The sequence below is a fragment of the Oryx dammah genome, unplaced genomic scaffold (genome assembly GCF_014754425.2).
Source record: "Oryx dammah isolate SB20612 unplaced genomic scaffold, SCBI_Odam_1.1 HiC_scaffold_21, whole genome shotgun sequence".
In the NCBI taxonomy this organism is placed as follows: Eukaryota; Metazoa; Chordata; class Mammalia; order Artiodactyla; family Bovidae; genus Oryx; species Oryx dammah.
In genome coordinates this window covers 16,772,203-16,789,544 of record NW_024070205.1, presented here as the reverse complement: position 1 = coordinate 16,789,544, position 17,342 = coordinate 16,772,203, and the positions used below count along the sequence as shown (strand labels likewise).

Here is a 17,342-nt window from a genome sequence, read left to right as displayed (position 1 = left end):
TTGCCCCTTTGCTAACTGTATGCCTTGTCAGCTTGTCTTAACTCAGTTCCCCAGCTACAGGAGTTCTGATGTTTCTTACTCTTCACGCCTCAGAAACTTATAAGACTAAATGTGGCAAAAGGCTGTGGGCATTCGCAATAGATTTGGTCAGTTGGTATCATTATGCAGAAGCATCAGTTACGTGTCTCTGGATGTAAGAGCTCTGACTCTGATATTCAGCTACCAAGGAAGGGTAACTGATCTGACTGGTAGCCGATCTGACAGTGAGGACAGAGGCAGATGGCTCCTACCCTCATTGCTCCTTGCGCCTCCCTGTAAAAGCTGTGATCTCTCAGAAACCTTCCTGGTTTCAATGTTGAATATTGCTGAGCATGTAGTGATTTATAATAACGATTAGCATTTATTATAGCACTTCCTATATAGTGTGCCAAGTGTTGTTGTAAGCCCTTTAGATACATTAAAAATATTAACACATTTAACTCTCCCAATAACTCTCTAAGGTAGACATTTTTATTATCTCCATTTTACAGATGAGGAATCAGAGGCTCAGAAAAGATAAAATCACTTGCCCCAAATTACACTGTTTCTAGCCACTAAACTGGGATTCAAAACCGAGAAAGTCTAGTTCTAGAGTCTGTTTTCTTTAAGATGCCCATTGTGAAAGAAAAAGTCTTAGATTCAGCTCTTGAGAAGCTTTTATTCAAACAAAGCTGTGATAAAGTTGAAGCCTGTCAAAGATACAAGCGCTAAACACAGAGATCTGTTCAGCTATTTACACTACAGACGACTAAAAGATTCCTGACATTGTGACCGTGAGTGGGAGTTGTTATTGGAGTTCCAAGTTTGGATATGGTGAAATCACCATCTCTTCTCCTTTCTAATTATACATGGAGGCTTCACGGAGATTAGCCTTGATGAGCTCTGTGTGTTGTATCTGCCAGGTGTTTGGCAAGGGGTAAGCAGTGATTCTTAATCAGGGGTGTGCCTCCCTGTCTCACGTGAAGCCTTCTGAAAACAGATGCCTTCAGCTCTGCACTTGGCTTGTTAGGTCTCCGTTGGTGATGCTGAGATGCAGTCCCAGGAGAGAACTGAAAGTGGGTGTGGCATCTTTGGGTCATTATATGTAATACACCACTCTAAAACTTCATGGTTTTAAACAGTCATGATTTCTTGTTTCTCATGATTCTGTGTCAGCCTGAGGTCACTCCCTGGCCAGTCAGCTGGGATGGGAGCTGGGTTTTTCTTCTCCCTGTCATCTTACCTCCTCAAGGAGGCTAGACTAGGCTTCTTCATGTGACGGTGAAAGTGTTCAAGAGGGTAAGTGCCAGGGCAGGCATATATATCAATCCTCTGCCTGTATCACATTCACTGATGTTTCTTTGGCCAAAGCAAGTCATTTGCCTACCTAGAATCAGCGCGAAAAGGGAATACCCAGGGCTTGGACACTGGCAGACATGATTCCTCAGGATCATTGTCATAGTTACCCCAGATGTAAACATCTGACTAAAATTAGCTCAGTGAAAGGGCATTTATTATAAGCACTCAGATCTCATAAAACCTAGGGGAAACTATAACCTTCCTTCTTGTCCTCTGCCATTATGATAGATCTGCCATCTTGATCAGTTGTAGTTTCTGCCAGTCTGCCCATTTGCTTGTTGTTCAGTGGCTAGGTTGTGTCCAACTCTTTGCCTTCCCATGAACTGCAGCATGCCAGGCTTCCCTGTCCTTCACAACCTCCTTGAGTTTGCTCACACTCATGTCCATTGAGTCAGTGATGCCATCCAACCATCTCATCCCTTGCCGTCCCCTTCTCCTCCTGCCCTCAATGTTTGCAAGCATCAGGGTCTTTTCCAGTGAGTTAGTTCTTCGCATCAGGTGGCCAGAGGATTGGAGCTTCAGCTTTCGCATCAGTCCTTCCAGTGAATATTCAGGGTTGGTTTCCTTTAGGATTGACTGGTTTGATCTCCTTGCTGTCTAAAGGACTCTCAAGGGTCTTCTCCTTGGTGAATGTTAATCTGAGCACCAAGTATATGCTAACCAGCAGTGAAATGCAGTGAACAAAAACAAAAAAATTCCTGCCCTGTGGAGTTTATAATCTGATGTGGCAGTGGTGGGGTGGGCAGGTGGTGGTGATGGAAACAGGCAATTTTAATAAAATTGTGATGGGAAATAGGGAGTTGGAAGTAGTGGTGGTGGAGGCAATTTTAGATAGCATGGCCAGGGAAGGCCTCACAAGAAGCGACATTTGGGAAGGGTCAGGACAAAAGAGTATGTCTGATTGGTTCAGGCCAGTGGAATGATCGATTGCTTTGGGATGTGTCTCCCAGCTCTGTCAGGAGTGGTTGGGGTAAAACGGAAAGGCAGATGGAGATGGAGCAAGACGGGCAGGAGGGGGCAATGACCAGCATATTGAGTGCAGTTGTGGCGCTGTGTGAACTCTGTGTCGGCTTTCTCTAGGCCGGTTTTGGGGTGTGGATATAGAGTGGAGAGACGGGACATGCGTATTGAGTACCTAATGTATGCTGAGTATTGAAAAGCATACTTCATTTAAGCCTTTCTACAGCCTTGTGAAGAAACTAAGATTGTTTCTGCCTTGGGGGATTCTGAGTGGTGAAGTAACAACTTAGATCCAAGAAGGGAAAAGTCAAGGAGGAAAATAGAAGGATATTAAAGGAAGTCTTTGAGTAGTATAATAGATTTAATGCCAGAAGAAGACATAAGTTAAATGACACATTAAGTGTTCAGAAGATTTTGCCACATACACGTCTTATATTCAGTGCCTTTATCTTTTCTATGTTTTTATTTTCTGACAGGAATGGGTAACTGCCACTGACATCAGAGTAACTCTCAATCGCCTGAACACTTTTGGAGATGAAGTGTTCAACGACCCCAAAGTTCTCAAATCCTATTATTATGCAATCTCTGATTTTGCTGTGGGTGGTAGGTAAGTAAGCCATTAAATAACCTGGAAAGCCATAAAAGCTCTGGTGTAGGAGTGAATGTAGCCACTTATTTACAACAGCATTAGTAATGTTGTTAGACCTCATTATCCTGGAAACAAAGTAACTAGGTTTTCTAAAACCTTGTCCAATCAACACATTCAGTTAAGTCGCTCAGTCCTTTCCAACTCTTTGCGACCCCATGAATCGCAGCACACCAGGCCTCCCTGTCCATCACCAACTCCCGGAGTTCACCCAAACTCATGTGGATCGAGTCAGTGATGCCATCCAGCCATCTCATCCTCTGTTGTCCTCTTCTCCTCCTGCCCCAAATCCCTCCCAGCATCAGAGTCTTTTCCAGTGAGTCAACTCTTCGCGTCGGGTGGCCAAAGTACTGGAGCTTCAGCTTCAGCATCAGTCCTTCCAATGAACACCCAGGACTGATCTCCTTTAGGATGGACTGGCTGGATCTCCTTGCAGTCCAAGGGACTCTCAAGAGTCTTCTCCAGCACCACAACTCAAAAGCATCAATTCTTCGGTGCTCAGCCTTCTTCACAATCCAACTCTCACATCCATACATGACCACTGGAAAAACCATAGCCTTGACTAGACAGACCTTTGTTGGCAAAGTGATGTCTCTGCTTTTCAATATGCTGTCTAGGTTGGACATAACTTTCTTTCCAAGGAGTAAGTGTCTTTTAATTTCATGGCTGCATTCACCATCTGCAGTGATTTTGGAGCCCCCCAAAATAAAGTCTGACACTGTTTCCACTGTTTCCCCATCTATTTCCCATGAAGTGATGGGACCAGTCAGTCAATACATTAGTGAATTCTTATTGAGCATTTAAGTGCAAAGCCCTATGACAGGCACTGTAAAGCTACTGGAAAGTGTGGGACTGACACTCACCTTCTGAGAAGGACCTGACCTTCTAGGATCCTGCAGATGAATGAGGCAGATGCTATGTGAACACGTGAAAAGTTAAATACTAGTATAGTCACATGCTTTAGATAAAGAGATATCATATGTCAGAGAATGCTTACAGGACAGTCAGGCTGGAGAAGCAAATCGAACCTAAGCTGGGCCTCAAAGAATAGGTAGGGTTTAGATAAGGAGAGAGGATGTCTGGGTTGGGTGCAGGAGGATGGACATGTCGTGAGCAAAAGTTTAGAGTTTAAAGAATCTAAATCTCCTTGATGGAAGGAACATCTTACATGAATTTGTAGAGTTGTAAACCAGAGAGAGTTTGATAGCCAGAGACCTCAGACAGTGGGCCAAGAACCTTGGACTGACTTCTGCTTGTATTAGCCTATGACGTCTCCAGAGCAGAAACATGATTTTTGTATGCTATGTTCCTGGTATGGGATTGATGCTCAGGGGAAGCTGATGGAAGCTCTAACCAGTGAGAAATCATATACTCTTTTGGAGTAGGGCTCTGATATCAGAAGATGAGCTGCAGGCAGAGTGAAAGTAGAATATGATTGAGAGAATTTTATATCCCTGTTATGATCATCTAGGTGTTAGGTGACAAATGCCTGACACTGGGGTGGTGACAGCAGGGTGGAAAGGAACATTGATTTTAGTCAGAGAAGATTTGAAGGTTTAGTGATCAGGAGAATGGTAATACCAATTTACAACAATATAAATGGAGAAGAGCTCATTTGGCAAGATGGTGAGTTCACGTATAAAATGTAAAGCTTTAAGTCATGGGGGACATTACATTTGTGTAGCAGTCAAGGACAGAAGCTTGGAAGAAAGAGGCAAGCTGGGGATATAATTTGGGATTCCTCCTAGTGTGCTGTAGATATTTCAGAAGTGTTTGAGTGTATTATTAAGTGGTGCTTGAACTGACTGCTGTCTTTAAAGAGCGAGCGAGGGGCACGGCAGGGCAGCAGATACTCATGGGGATTTCCACGAGTCCTTATTGTTCTAGGGCCTTCGTCTTAGGGATCCGTCAAGGATTCTTAACCCAAACAACCCGAGGGAGTGTCTACCAGAGATCCATATGGTGGTGTCGTGTCTGGCTCTTGCTGTCTTCAGATCAGAATGCTTTAAAATCGTGATGGCAGATAACTGCTGACATTTATTGACTTGTTATATGCCCATATAATCCTGGGCACATAAAAAGAGCAACCTCTTGATCTCAGTAACTCTATGAAATAGACATTATTCTCATTCTTCTCTTATAGGTAAGGCACTGGTTAAGTTACATCTGTAAGTCACAGGCAGCCTGGCCTCAGAGTCCATGTTCTTTTTTTTTTTTTTTTCAATTGCAGTATAATTGCTTCACGATGTTAGGTTAGTTTCACTGCATGCAAAGTGAATCTGCCATATGTATACACCCGTGTTCTTCTTAACCACTACACTTGGCTTCTTCTTGAAACACACACATTTCACTTCAGGAAAGGGTCCTACAGATGTCCTCAGAAATTGTCGAGGACTTTCTTTTTATGCCCAGTTAATTTTCTAGCCCCAGTTAAATAAAGCTACCTTTTTTGGTCAGATTTTTTCTTCATAACTAAAAACACAGCCATTACTTAATCTTGCTCAGCTCCTCAGTTTACAGTTGTGCTTGGTAAACTCAGAAACATTCGGAGGTTGCTGTTCATTCTCCATGAACATCTTTTCTCTGTGTCCAGTCAGCTCTTTCTAGCTCTTTCTTCTTTTGAGTGTCTCTTCTCTCCCCAGGTGTAAGTGTAACGGACATGCAAGCGAGTGTGTGAAGAACGAGTTTGACAAGCTGGTGTGTAACTGCAAGCATAATACTTACGGCGTGGACTGTGAAAAGTGCCTTCCTTTCTTCAACGACCGGCCATGGAGGAGGGCAACCGCCGAGAGTGCCAGCGAGTGCCAGCGTGAGTGCCCCGGCTTCCGTCTGCTGAGCTGTCTCGAGGAGTTCTGGGGGCGGGGGGCGTGGGTGACTCCCTTTGATTCTTCCTTGAGAGGAAGAGCCTGCAAGGCAGTGCTTCTTCCATAATTTGAGCACGTAGATATATATATATAAATACACATATATATATATATATGTATAACCGGCATGCACGTCAGAGGAGAATCGTAGATGTGTGGAATTGCCCATAAACATAAACTCGCAGATTTTCTATTTCCTTGAGGACTATACTTAACAGAATGGGAGCAGCATGTTCAAGGTCTGGCCTTTTCCTTAGTTCTAAATACTGGGCCAGTGTTCAGTTCAGTTCAGTTGCTCAGTCGTGCCCGACTCTTTGCGACCCCATGAACTACAGCACACCAGGCCTCCCTGTCCATCGAGTCGGTGATGCCATCCAGCCATCTCATCCTCTGTCGTCCCCTTCTCCTCCTGCCCCTAATCCCTCCCAGCATCACAGTCTTTTCCAATGAGTCAACTCTTCGCATGAGGTGGCCAAAGTACTGGAGTTTCAGCTTTAGCATCAGTCCTTCCAGTGAACACCCAGGACTGGTCTCCGTTAGGATGGACTGGTTGGATGTGTAGCCTACACTAAAACATGGCTTTTCTAGTCTTTTCTTTGTTGCTCTTTAAAGTATTCGTCTTCCTTCCAGTTCTTATTTCTTCAGACAACCAAGCTTGTTGGTCCGCATTAGTCAGGTGTGATGGGTAGTAGACTAAGACTACCATCAAAAGATTGTTTATCAGAGTTATTTTTTCTTTATCTCTCTAGAGAGCAAAATACAGAGAATTTTCGTACTTCCCTTGTGCAGAGGTGAGAGGCTTTGAGAGGAAGAGTAGATCCTAGTACTCTTAAGAGAGAAAATGAAAAAAGATCATACATTGTTTATTCCTTCATAAATGTCTTGGTTTATTCTGAAGAGATAGAGAAAGGAATCTTAGGAGAAAAATCATGAAACCGTGTAATCTTGATTTGCCAAGGACTTAAAAAATAAGACACTTCTAAGCAGCTATAAAAATAAATAAGTAAATAAAGCAGCTATAACTTTCTTCTGTCCTTATAAATATTCCTTATCATACCTTCTTGGAAATAAAGGGACTGGGAAGGAAGACACTCTGAACTTGCAGGAATTATTGGCAGAAACCTTGAAAAGGGACCAATATTTTGACTTAGGACTGTTTCCATTAGCTGCACACAGCACATTTTCATCTTTTCTTTTCTCAGCAAATCCCTGATTTTTAGGTAAGTTTGATAGCCTCCTCTCGTATTCCTAAGCCCTTGAACGTCTCTACATCTTTTACTGAACTGTAACATCCAGTGTTAGAAGCTACGTGATAAAGGCTGATAAAAAGTGACTTCCCCTAAGATGTGACATCTAAGTAAATATACACATGTGTCTTCTGCTTAATGATGTCATATTTAGAGTCTTATCAGGGAACATTATGAGAAAAACGAGTGTAATATGATTGCCGGCTTCTCACTGGCAGATGAACTGAATACAGCTAACAAGGCTTCGATGAGGAGCCAAGTCGGTTTGCTTCCTTTGGAGGTCCCTTCAGCACCATGACCCCTCCGAGAGAGAAGCTCCTGGAGTGGGGACCGGACTACAGTGTTGTCAGCTGCTGGGGGTAGGGAAGAGAAGATGACAGCTGTCTTCTCTTCTCAGCTGGTGATGAGGGAGCCACAGCGTCGTCTTTAGTGGTGGCTTAGGACAGTGTAGACATGGGGTTGTTCTGCCTCATAGACTCCAGGCACCAGACCATTTAGGTGCTATAAGCTGGGCTGATTGTGAGATAATCTAGGGAGGCTTGAGAGAAGAGAAAATAGCTAATGAAGAGGGGAATGGGAGCTTTTAAAATTACTTAACTCTCTAATTCTTGATGCTATTGATTCAAGTTCCTAAAAATTTTTCAAGTATAACGCTATAAAAGAACTAATGGAAAGGCAGGGAGGAGAAAAAAATAGATATGTTAAAAAATTTTTTTAAACAATTTCCTGCTGTATCTGAAATCAAATAAAATTTTATTTTTATTTAATAGAATACTATCTGTACTTGGGGCAGAATCAATAATTTGAAAAAAAAATCATGTGAATGTAAGTATAGTAAAGATTTTCAGTGACTGTAGATACTTGTTCTCAAAATATGGTTATGCCCTGTAGGGACTGTAGCTGCTTAACAGATGACCCATTGGGTACCGCGGCTTCCCAGTAGATAGAAGCATCTAGTGGGTCTAGATTTCCCTTCTAGTGGATTTACTTTCTAGTGCATCTAGATTTCCTGCTTCCTTTTACAGAAGTATGTATTGTACCCAATATGGCTCAGATCACCCCAGTCTCAGTATGCAAGTAATCTGGCATTTTGAAATACATTAGTGGCATTCAAATACATTAGTGGCTAATGTATTTGAATTGTCTGAGCCCTAAAATGGTCAACTGAAACTGGAGTATGAACTGATCCCTTGTGCTTGGACTTGGTATTAAAATGAAGGATAAAGACTCTGAAAAATTGTAATTTGACTTGGCTTTTACTTGATGCTAAAGCTGAAACTCCAGTACTTTGGCCACCTCATGCGAAGAGTTGACTCATTGGAAAAGATTCTGACGCTGGGAGGGAGGGATTGGGGGCAGGAGGAGAAGGGGACGACAAAGGATGAGATGGCTGGATGGCATCACTGGCTCGATGGACGTGAGTTTGAGTGAACTCCGGGAGTTGGTGATGGAAAGGGAGGCCTGGCGTGCTGCAGTTCATGGGGTCACAAAGAGTCGGACACAACTGAGTGACTGAACTGATACTACTATCTGGAGATTCCCAAGTACAGGAATTAGTTATATTTTAAAGTGAAAGTTACTCTGTTGTGTCTGACTCTCTGCGACCCTCTGGACTATACAGGCCAGAATACTGGAGTGGGTACCTTTCCCTTCTCCAGGGGATCTTCCCAACCCAGGAATTGAGCCAGGTTCTCCTGCATTGCAGGCAGATTCTTTACCAACTAAGCTATGATGGTACCATTTTTGATAAGGATGAACATTTCCTTGTAAGCTGATAACCTGACTATAAACACTTTATTGACAGACATACTTTTTTCGTTTTTTTAAATGAGAAATGTATCTGGTAGTCATTCTACTACCTACCACCTTTCATGGCTCAGAGGTAAAGGATCTGCCTGCAATACAGGAGACACGGATTCAATCCCTGGGTTGGGAAGATCCCCTAGAGGAGGAAATAGCAACCCACTCCAGTATTCTTGCCGGGGAAACCCCATGGACAGAGGAACTACAGTCCATGGGGTTGCAAGAGTTGGACACAACTTAGCATCTAAACCACCACCACCACCACCACCTGTCACAGAGATATGGGGAGTTACAGTTTGGTTTGAGTCTTCTAAAATGCTGTTTGTAAAGAAACGTGGATCTGACTTAACGTTTTGGCCAACAGCCTGTGACTGCAATGGCCGATCTCAGGAATGCTTCTTTGACCCTGAACTATACCGTTCCACGGGCCATGGTGGCCACTGTACCAACTGCCAGGACAACACAGACGGCGCCAAGTGTGAGAGGTGCCGGGAGAATTTCTTCCGCCTTGGGAACAGGGAAGCCTGCTCTCCCTGCCACTGTAGTCCTGTTGGTAAGTGACAGCCAGGGTCTGCTTCAGCCAGATGGGTTGGGAGACAAAATAAGCATTTCCTGTATCCCCAGGAAATAAAACTTTGTTTCCTTAGGATTCTCACAGGTTAAATGTAGAAGAGTGAATATTGTTATAATGTGTAAATGATTTGGCATCGGCCTGAACTCTCTTTAACCAGATGGAGCGTTTAGGTGATTTTCTGGTGTGTATAAAACTGGGGTTGGCCTGAGTAATGGTTTTATAAATAATTAGCAATAAGATCATTGAGACCATTTGAACTTTGACTGTAAAAGGTTGGTTAGCTGCTCCGTGAGTTCTTCCTTAATGATTTTGTTTAGTCTAACCTCTTTGGAGGGCTAAACTCCTGCAGCATGTTGCTGTGTGTTCAGAGGAGCTGAGAGCTCTTAGCCTGTTCTACTTTTCCAGGAGTTTGAACTTTATTTGCTGTTCCTGCCTATGTATAATTAAATTCTAGACACAGGCCCTAAGGAGCCTGTGCTTGTCCACAGTGACTGATTTTGCATGCAGTTTATCATGGGTACAGAGTTACTTGTTAGTATTTTTCAATAATTATGAGTAGATTCATCTTAGGGTGTATGTCTGGAAAGTTTAAATGTCATAGTTTAAAGGGATATGGTTTTGAGGGAGTTCTGTTTTAAAATTTGATCTTTATTCTCTTAGTTACCATCTAGACCCTGAACACCAATCTACATACTGAATTTTAAGCATTGTTTTTAGTTACCAGTTTTCTTTCTTTGAGACATTAGTTTTACTTTCCTATCTGGCAGTTGACATTGAGTGCTTTATATTTCAGGTTCCCTCAGTACGCAGTGTGATAGCTATGGCAGATGTAGCTGTAAGCCAGGAGTGATGGGGGACAAGTGTGACCGTTGCCAGCCTGGGTACCATTCTCTCACTGAGGCTGGGTGCAGGTAAGATTTTCTAAGGGGGCGGAATCTAATTGTAGCTGATTCTTAGTAATAGATCTTGTAGCTTATCTGCAGCCATATAAACATTTCCCCCCTGTAATAATTATCACCAAGATTTAAGGCTTCCAGCTGTAATGATGATCCAGGATTGTTTTGTACAGAGATGAAGCAGTTTTTAATGTCTAAATGTGATGAGTGTCCTTGACTGAAATAAAATCCAAATACAAAGATGACTTTAGGATTCACTTTGCTTTTTTATGTATTTCTTTTTTTTTTTTTAATCTATTAACATGTAAAACAAAAGAATGTCTTGGAGCGAAATTTCTTTATCCTCTTATTTCATCATTTCACTCCGGTTTCCATCCAACAGGCCATGCTCTTGCAACCCTTCTGGCAGCATAGATGAATGTAATGTTGAAACAGGAAGATGTGTTTGCAAAGACAATGTCGAAGGCTTCAATTGTGAGAGGTAGCTCATTCTTTCTCTGGCTGCGTTGTATCTTCTCTCATATTTCAGATACAAAAAAATACCTGGTTGTATCTTAATCTTTCAGATGCAAACCTGGATTTTTTAATCTGGAATCATCTAACCCTAGAGGGTGCACCCCCTGCTTCTGCTTTGGGCATTCCTCTGTGTGCACAAATGCCGTTGGCTACAGCGTTTATTCTATAACCTCTACCTTTGAGACTGGTAAAGTAGACCTTTCCTTCTGTCCTCTAGAATTTTGAGCCTGGGCTTACAGTATTAAAAAAGTCAGTAACTCTTTGAAGATTTTTTGAGACTATCAACACTTTTTCTTTTAATGTATGTGCTTTTTGTTTGGCTTTTAATTAAATGAAAACATATACAGATGGTTTTAAAATTTACCTGGGAGTATAAATGTTATATAAAATAAAGAAAAATACAGCTTCAGAGGTATAGCATATACAGGTACTGTTACAGCCTCCATTTACTCAAAAACTTTCATTGATGACTTTCTGTATGTTTTGTGGAATATCGAGGAACTGAATTCAGGATGTTTGCAAGGTAATGGCACTTGTGTTTTCATCCTCTGCTTGTAGATGAGGATGAGTGGCGTGCAGAACAAAGGGATGGCTCTGAAGCATCATTTGAGTGGTCCTCTGAGAGGCAGGATATTGCCGTCATCTCAGATAGCTACTTTCCTAGGTACTTCATCGCCCCTGGTAAGTAAGGCTAGGAAGCCGTGTGGTGTGGTATGTGATTGTGTTTATTCCTGACCTCACGTTCTTGCTCACCATTGTGTCTGCCTTCCAGCGAAGTTCTTGGGCAAGCAGGTGTTGAGTTATGGTCAGAATTTCTCCTTCTCCTTCCGCGTGGACAGGCGAGACACTCGCCTCTCGGCAGAAGACCTGGTGCTTGAAGGAGCTGGCCTAAGAGTGTCTGTGCCCTTGATCGCTCAGGGCAATTCCTATCCCAGTGAGACCACTGTGAAATACGTCTTCAGGTAAGACAGTTTGGTTTATAAAATCTGACTTGACGAGAATTACAAAAGTGGTTTCTTTATCTAAGCGCCTCAGGCCTCAAGGTATGTATTAAAGAAAAACTTTGGGGTTCTCGATGTGACTTTGTAAAAGGGAACTTTCCCCTTGATTACTTATACCTTTTCCAGCGGTATGGTCATCTCTGACGTGGTTAGACTGGCAGAGTAGTGCATCGTGGGTGGCATGGATGACTAAGAAATACTTTCTCAGCACCTAGAATTGTCCTTACAGAGGTTAATGTGCCCCTTCCTTTTTCTCTAGGCTCCATGAAGCGACAGATTACCCTTGGAGGCCTACTCTTACCCCTTTCGAATTTCAGAAACTCCTGAACAATTTGACGTCTATCAAGATTCGTGGGACATACAGTGAGAGAAGTAAGTTATGATATAATTAAGATAATCATTTAAGATGATGATTAGGAAAAAGGATCCATAATCAAAAGGTTATCTCTAAAAGTCCTAATATTATAAACTTGATCCTAAAGAAGTGGTATAATGAATTTCCTCATCATACATGAATTGTGTAAAAATAATGCATTTTGAAACGTCTCTTAAGGACCTGGAGAAAATTAGCCAAAAATTAGTAAATGGTGTTGTCTTATAATGGGTAAGCCTATTGAGGTTACATTATATATATAATTAGATTTTTCTAAGAATCCCAATATAATTCTACTGGCTCACATTCCATAACCTCCATTTCTTTTTACTTCTTCCTGTGTAATTATCAAACCCTTTTAACTAAACCAATTATCAAGCCCTTTTAGCTAAACAAAAAGCTAAATTTACTGAATGAACATTTGTTATAATTTTAGATAAACAAAGCTGTTTTTAAGTGTGCCTTTAAATTGTTTTCCTAAAGTTTTTTAGAATAAGGACCTGTTTCTGTAGAAAGGTAGAGCTTGCTGGGGGAGAAGAATCAGGGCATTGGTGTGGCATCAGCAGTGGCATCAGCAGCTTGGCTGTGTTGATTTTTGAGATGCCTGCATGAAATTCCAAATGAAAATGTATTATAAGTAGTTAGAAATATGGATGGGACTTAGTTGGGACTGGAAATTTAGAATCAGAGTTGTCAACGTATGGGCAGCAATTTTTAAACTTGGAAATATGACAAAAAATGTAGGAAGAGAAAAGAAGCAATCTTGGAAACATGGTTATTTAAGGACCATGATCTGAGACTCAAGAGAAAAAAAGAATTTTAAGAAAGAGGAACAGTTAACAGATTGAGAAAGACAATACAATTGGATTTTGTTATTTGGCAACTAAAGAATCATTGGTGACTTTTTATTTTAAGAGAAGTGTTGAAACCAGTTAGATCGCAGTGATTTAATTAAGTAAATTAAGTAAATTAAATCACAAGTACATTTGAAGATGAAGAAGTAAAATATTATTCTTTTAAGAAGTCCAGCTTTAAGGGGAGGAAAAGAGATAGATTATAACTTGGGACTAGGGACAGATTGAAGGAAGAATACTTTTAGGATGGGGAGACTTAACAATATTTGGAGTTGGAAGCACTTTAACAGTGGAGATGTCTTTCATGATCTAATGTTGAAAAAACCCATAAATATATTAAAAGTTAAACTAAGTTCAAAGCTAAATAAGAGATGTCCTTTAGCCTCAGGTTGTCAGTTTCTATATAAACAAGTGATATTTCATAACATGGGGAGATACACTTAAAAGATAAGACTGTAAAAGATAGGAGTGGAATGAAAATTAAAGGGAAACTTGCTGGTATAATAAAAACTTGACCCTTCCATAGGATGTTCCTTTTGAGCCTGTCATATTCACTGTTAGGCTCAAGAAACCTTTGAGCTAAGCCAGTATAAGGCTTTCTCTATTTTTATTTTCTTTTGAAAACAAGAAAGTGTTATGATATATGGTGTAATGGCGTAATGGCTTTGGAATAATTATGTTTGTCAAAGTAGCCCTGATTATTTGAATTTGTTTAATTATATTTGCTATTTTATGCAGGGCAAAACATACAGTTGTGTGGTCCTTATTGACAAGTGCTTTCCCTGCTTTCTAACCCTTAAACTCTATGATCAGTGCCTGCTTTTGTGGCAAAAGAACAAAAACATGGCTTCGTGGCTGTAGCCTTAAACTCTTCCTATTCCCACGTTCTTCCTTCTGTCTTTTGTTGCCCCAGATCATTGCCCAATGCTTTTCATTTTTCACATTGGTGGTTGGGTGTGTGTGCCAAGTCACTTCAGTCATGTCCCACTCTTTGCGACTCCATGGACTGCAGCCCGCCAGGCTCCTCTGTCCATGGGATTTCCTAGGCAAGAATACTGGAGTGGGTTACCATTTCCTTCTCCTGGGGATCTGATTGGGAGAACTGTAAAATTGAAATCTCTGTGTGTGTGTATGTGTGTATAACTGTGTGTGTGTGTGTTTAAAAAATAAAAGTTTGATATACTGCCATTCCAGATACTTAGCACCAGGTACCTGGAGAAGGCAGTGGCACCCCACTCCAGTACTCTTGCCTGGAAAATCCCATGGATGGAGGAGCCTGGTAGGCTGCAGTCCATGGGGTCGCTAAGAGTCAAAAATGACTGAGCGACTTCACTTTCACTTTTCACTTCCATGCACTGGAGAAGGAAATTGCAACCCACTCCGGTGTTTTTGCCTGGAGAATCCCAGGGACAGGGGAGCCTGGTGGGTTGAAGTCTATGAGTTCGCACAGAGTTGGACACGACTGAAGCGACTTAGCAGCAACAGCAGCACCAGGTACCACATAATTGCTCTAAGTGCTATTTTCTAGTTATCTTCTCCAGTAGATTAATTAAACGAATGGTTGGCTGTCTCTGAAATCTTGAGTCTGGTTATCCTTTAGCACTGATGACTTTTCATGAAGTTTTGGAAAACGGAAGCCAGTCCACTGATCCTCTTTCCCCCCACCACACACAGGTGCTGGCTATTTGGATGATGTCACCCTGGCAAGCGCTCGTCCTGGGCCGGGGGTCCCCGCAACTTGGGTGGAGTCCTGCACGTGTCCCATGGGATACGGAGGGCAGTTTTGTGAGCTGTGCCTCTCGGGTTACCGAAGAGAAACCCCGAGCCTTGGCCCCTACAGTCCCTGTGTGCTCTGCACCTGCAATGGGCACAGCGAGACCTGCGACCCTGAGACAGGTGAGAGGATGACCTCTGGGGACTGCTAGAGCTAAATTCTCTCCAGCAGGCGGGTCAGAAATGCCCAGTCTTGTTTGCTTCGACGCTTGCCTATCTTCTCACACCTGCTCTCCAAATAGGCATTTGTAACTGCAGAGACAACACGGCCGGGCCGCACTGTGAGAAGTGCAGCGATGGCTACTATGGCGATTCGACTGCGGGCACCTCCTTCGATTGCCAGCCCTGTCCGTGCCCTGGGGGCTCCAGCTGTGCTGTTGTCCCTAAGACCCAGGAGGTGGTGTGCACCAACTGCCCTACCGGAACTACCGGTGAGTCAGCTCTACCCACAGGAGCACTTGGGAAAGAAGGGCTTTGGAAGTTTTTAGGATTTTCTGGTTTGGTTCCATGACTAGTTTTCCTAGCAGCAAAAGTTTTGTTGGAAACAGGTTTATTATGGATTCATAAAATGCATATCTGATATTAATAGTAGCTGACATAATATTTATGGCCAGGTGCTTTTCTAAGCACTTTAACATGTACTGCCTCTAATCCTTGCAACCCTCTGAGATAGCTTCTTGTATTATCCTCAGGTTGTTTGTTGCTATTTAGTCGCCAAGTCATGTCCAACTCTTGTGAATCCGTGGACTGTAGCCCACCAGGCTCCTCTGTCTGTGGGATTCTCCAGGCAAGAATAGTGGAATGGGTTGCCATTTCCTCCTCCAGGAGATCTTCCTGACCCAAGGCTCCAACTCGAGTCTCCTGCGTTGGCAGGCAGATTCTTTACCACTCAGCCACCAATATTTATTTGGTTGCGTCGGGTCCTAGTTTCCCTGACTAGGGATCGAATACACGTCCTTGGCATTGCAAGGCAGGTTTTTAACCACTGGACCAGCGGGGAAGTCCATCCTCAGGTTACAGCTAAGAACACTGAGGCACAATGAAGTGACCTGTCCAATGATGGATGGCTGGTCATGGAAGAAGCTGGAGTTTCAGCCTAGGCATTTGGGTGCCAGCGATGATGATTTACTACAAGATACTCTCTCTTATAAGAAGTGATTCAAAACTTGATTTTCAGTTTGTGAGGCCGCCCAGGGATTCTTGATGTAAAGCGGCATTTTTAAAATTATTTTTCTCTAAATAGTTGTTTCAAATGTATCAGAGCCCATCACATTTAGTTGGGAATAAAATATTTTTATAGCTTTGGATATACCTCTGTTCCCATTCTCTGAGTTTCCTTCTTTTTGATAAGAACACTGAAGTAGATCTTTGCTAGCTGCTCCAGGAGCTGGCTGTGCTGGTTGACAGAGGAGCCTGAGGCTCACTGGTGACAGTGCCGCTGCTTCCACTGACTGGAGCCTCTGTGTAATAAAAGGTTCTGGCCAGCCGGCCAGCCTTTGACTCTACTATAAGCTCTTTGTTCAAAAAATTTTGCTACAGAGCATGAACATAAACAGAACAACCGAAACACTGAGCTCATAATCTGCATCTCTCTTGTCTCATCAAAAACACTCTTTAATTATTGGGAAGCATTAAAACATTCCACCTTCCTTCCACTCCTCCCCCTGACCCCACACCGAGCGCCAGGCAGTGCCACACAGGGAGAGCCAGTCATTTGCTTAAGGCAGTTGAGGAAATGAGTAGAAGTTAGTATAGAATTTCATATTTTTAACTTTTCTTTTTTTTGTTTAATAAACAAAACAGTGGCCCAGTAGAGTCTCTTACAAATAGACTTCTCCAGCCTCGTTCCCCACCACCTGCCTCTGCACTGGTACCCTCTTCTCCAAGCCCCCCTGGTCTTGTCTTCCCTCAGATGCGCCCGACTCTGGCCTGCCATGAAGTATTGCTCATGAACTAGAATGCTGACCCAACTCTCTTTTCCAGCTCTCTTTTCTTAGCCAGCTCCTAACTGTTCTGTGGGTTGAGTTGAATCATCACTTCCCCAGAATGGTCTTCCTCAGTGAACTCTCTCTGTGCCACTGCCCCAGGTTCTTAGGACCCTTTACTCTGCTGTCACAGAGTATAGTAAGTATCTCAGCGTGTCTACACTCAGAAGCATTTAACAGAGCATTTTGATAAGAGATCCCTCTACTCATTGTTTTTTCACTGGTCAATGAACTGAACAGTTAAGCATTGTGGAGTCGTTCTCATGTCTATACTAAATAGTACAGATGGTGAAGTAAAATTATTTGGGATGCTTATAGAAAGATGGAATATCATATAGGAGATTTTAGAAAATGTTATATTAGTCACTAATTAAATGCTTCTCACAGAATATTTGTGAAATATACAGCTGACCCTTGAACTGTATGGATTCAAGGTTCAAATCACAGGTTTGAACTGCATGGGTCCATTTACA

At 42.4% G+C, this 17,342-nt stretch overlaps 1 protein-coding gene across 1 annotated transcript in view; it reads left to right on the top strand.

The window, feature by feature from the left end:
* LAMC1 (laminin subunit gamma 1) overlaps positions 1–17,342 on the top strand; it is a 122,150-nt gene that overhangs the window by 77,574 nt on the left and 27,234 nt on the right. Inside the window, exons 3-13 of the mRNA XM_040263838.1 lie at positions 2,814–2,944; positions 5,626–5,792; positions 9,262–9,450; positions 10,265–10,382; positions 10,750–10,848; positions 10,934–11,070; positions 11,442–11,564; positions 11,656–11,845; positions 12,144–12,256; positions 14,786–15,010; positions 15,130–15,315. Coding sequence (XP_040119772.1) covers positions 2,814–2,944; positions 5,626–5,792; positions 9,262–9,450; positions 10,265–10,382; positions 10,750–10,848; positions 10,934–11,070; positions 11,442–11,564; positions 11,656–11,845; positions 12,144–12,256; positions 14,786–15,010; positions 15,130–15,315 — 1,678 coding nt within the window. The remainder of the gene's footprint in view (positions 1–2,813; positions 2,945–5,625; positions 5,793–9,261; positions 9,451–10,264; positions 10,383–10,749; positions 10,849–10,933; positions 11,071–11,441; positions 11,565–11,655; positions 11,846–12,143; positions 12,257–14,785; positions 15,011–15,129; positions 15,316–17,342) is intronic.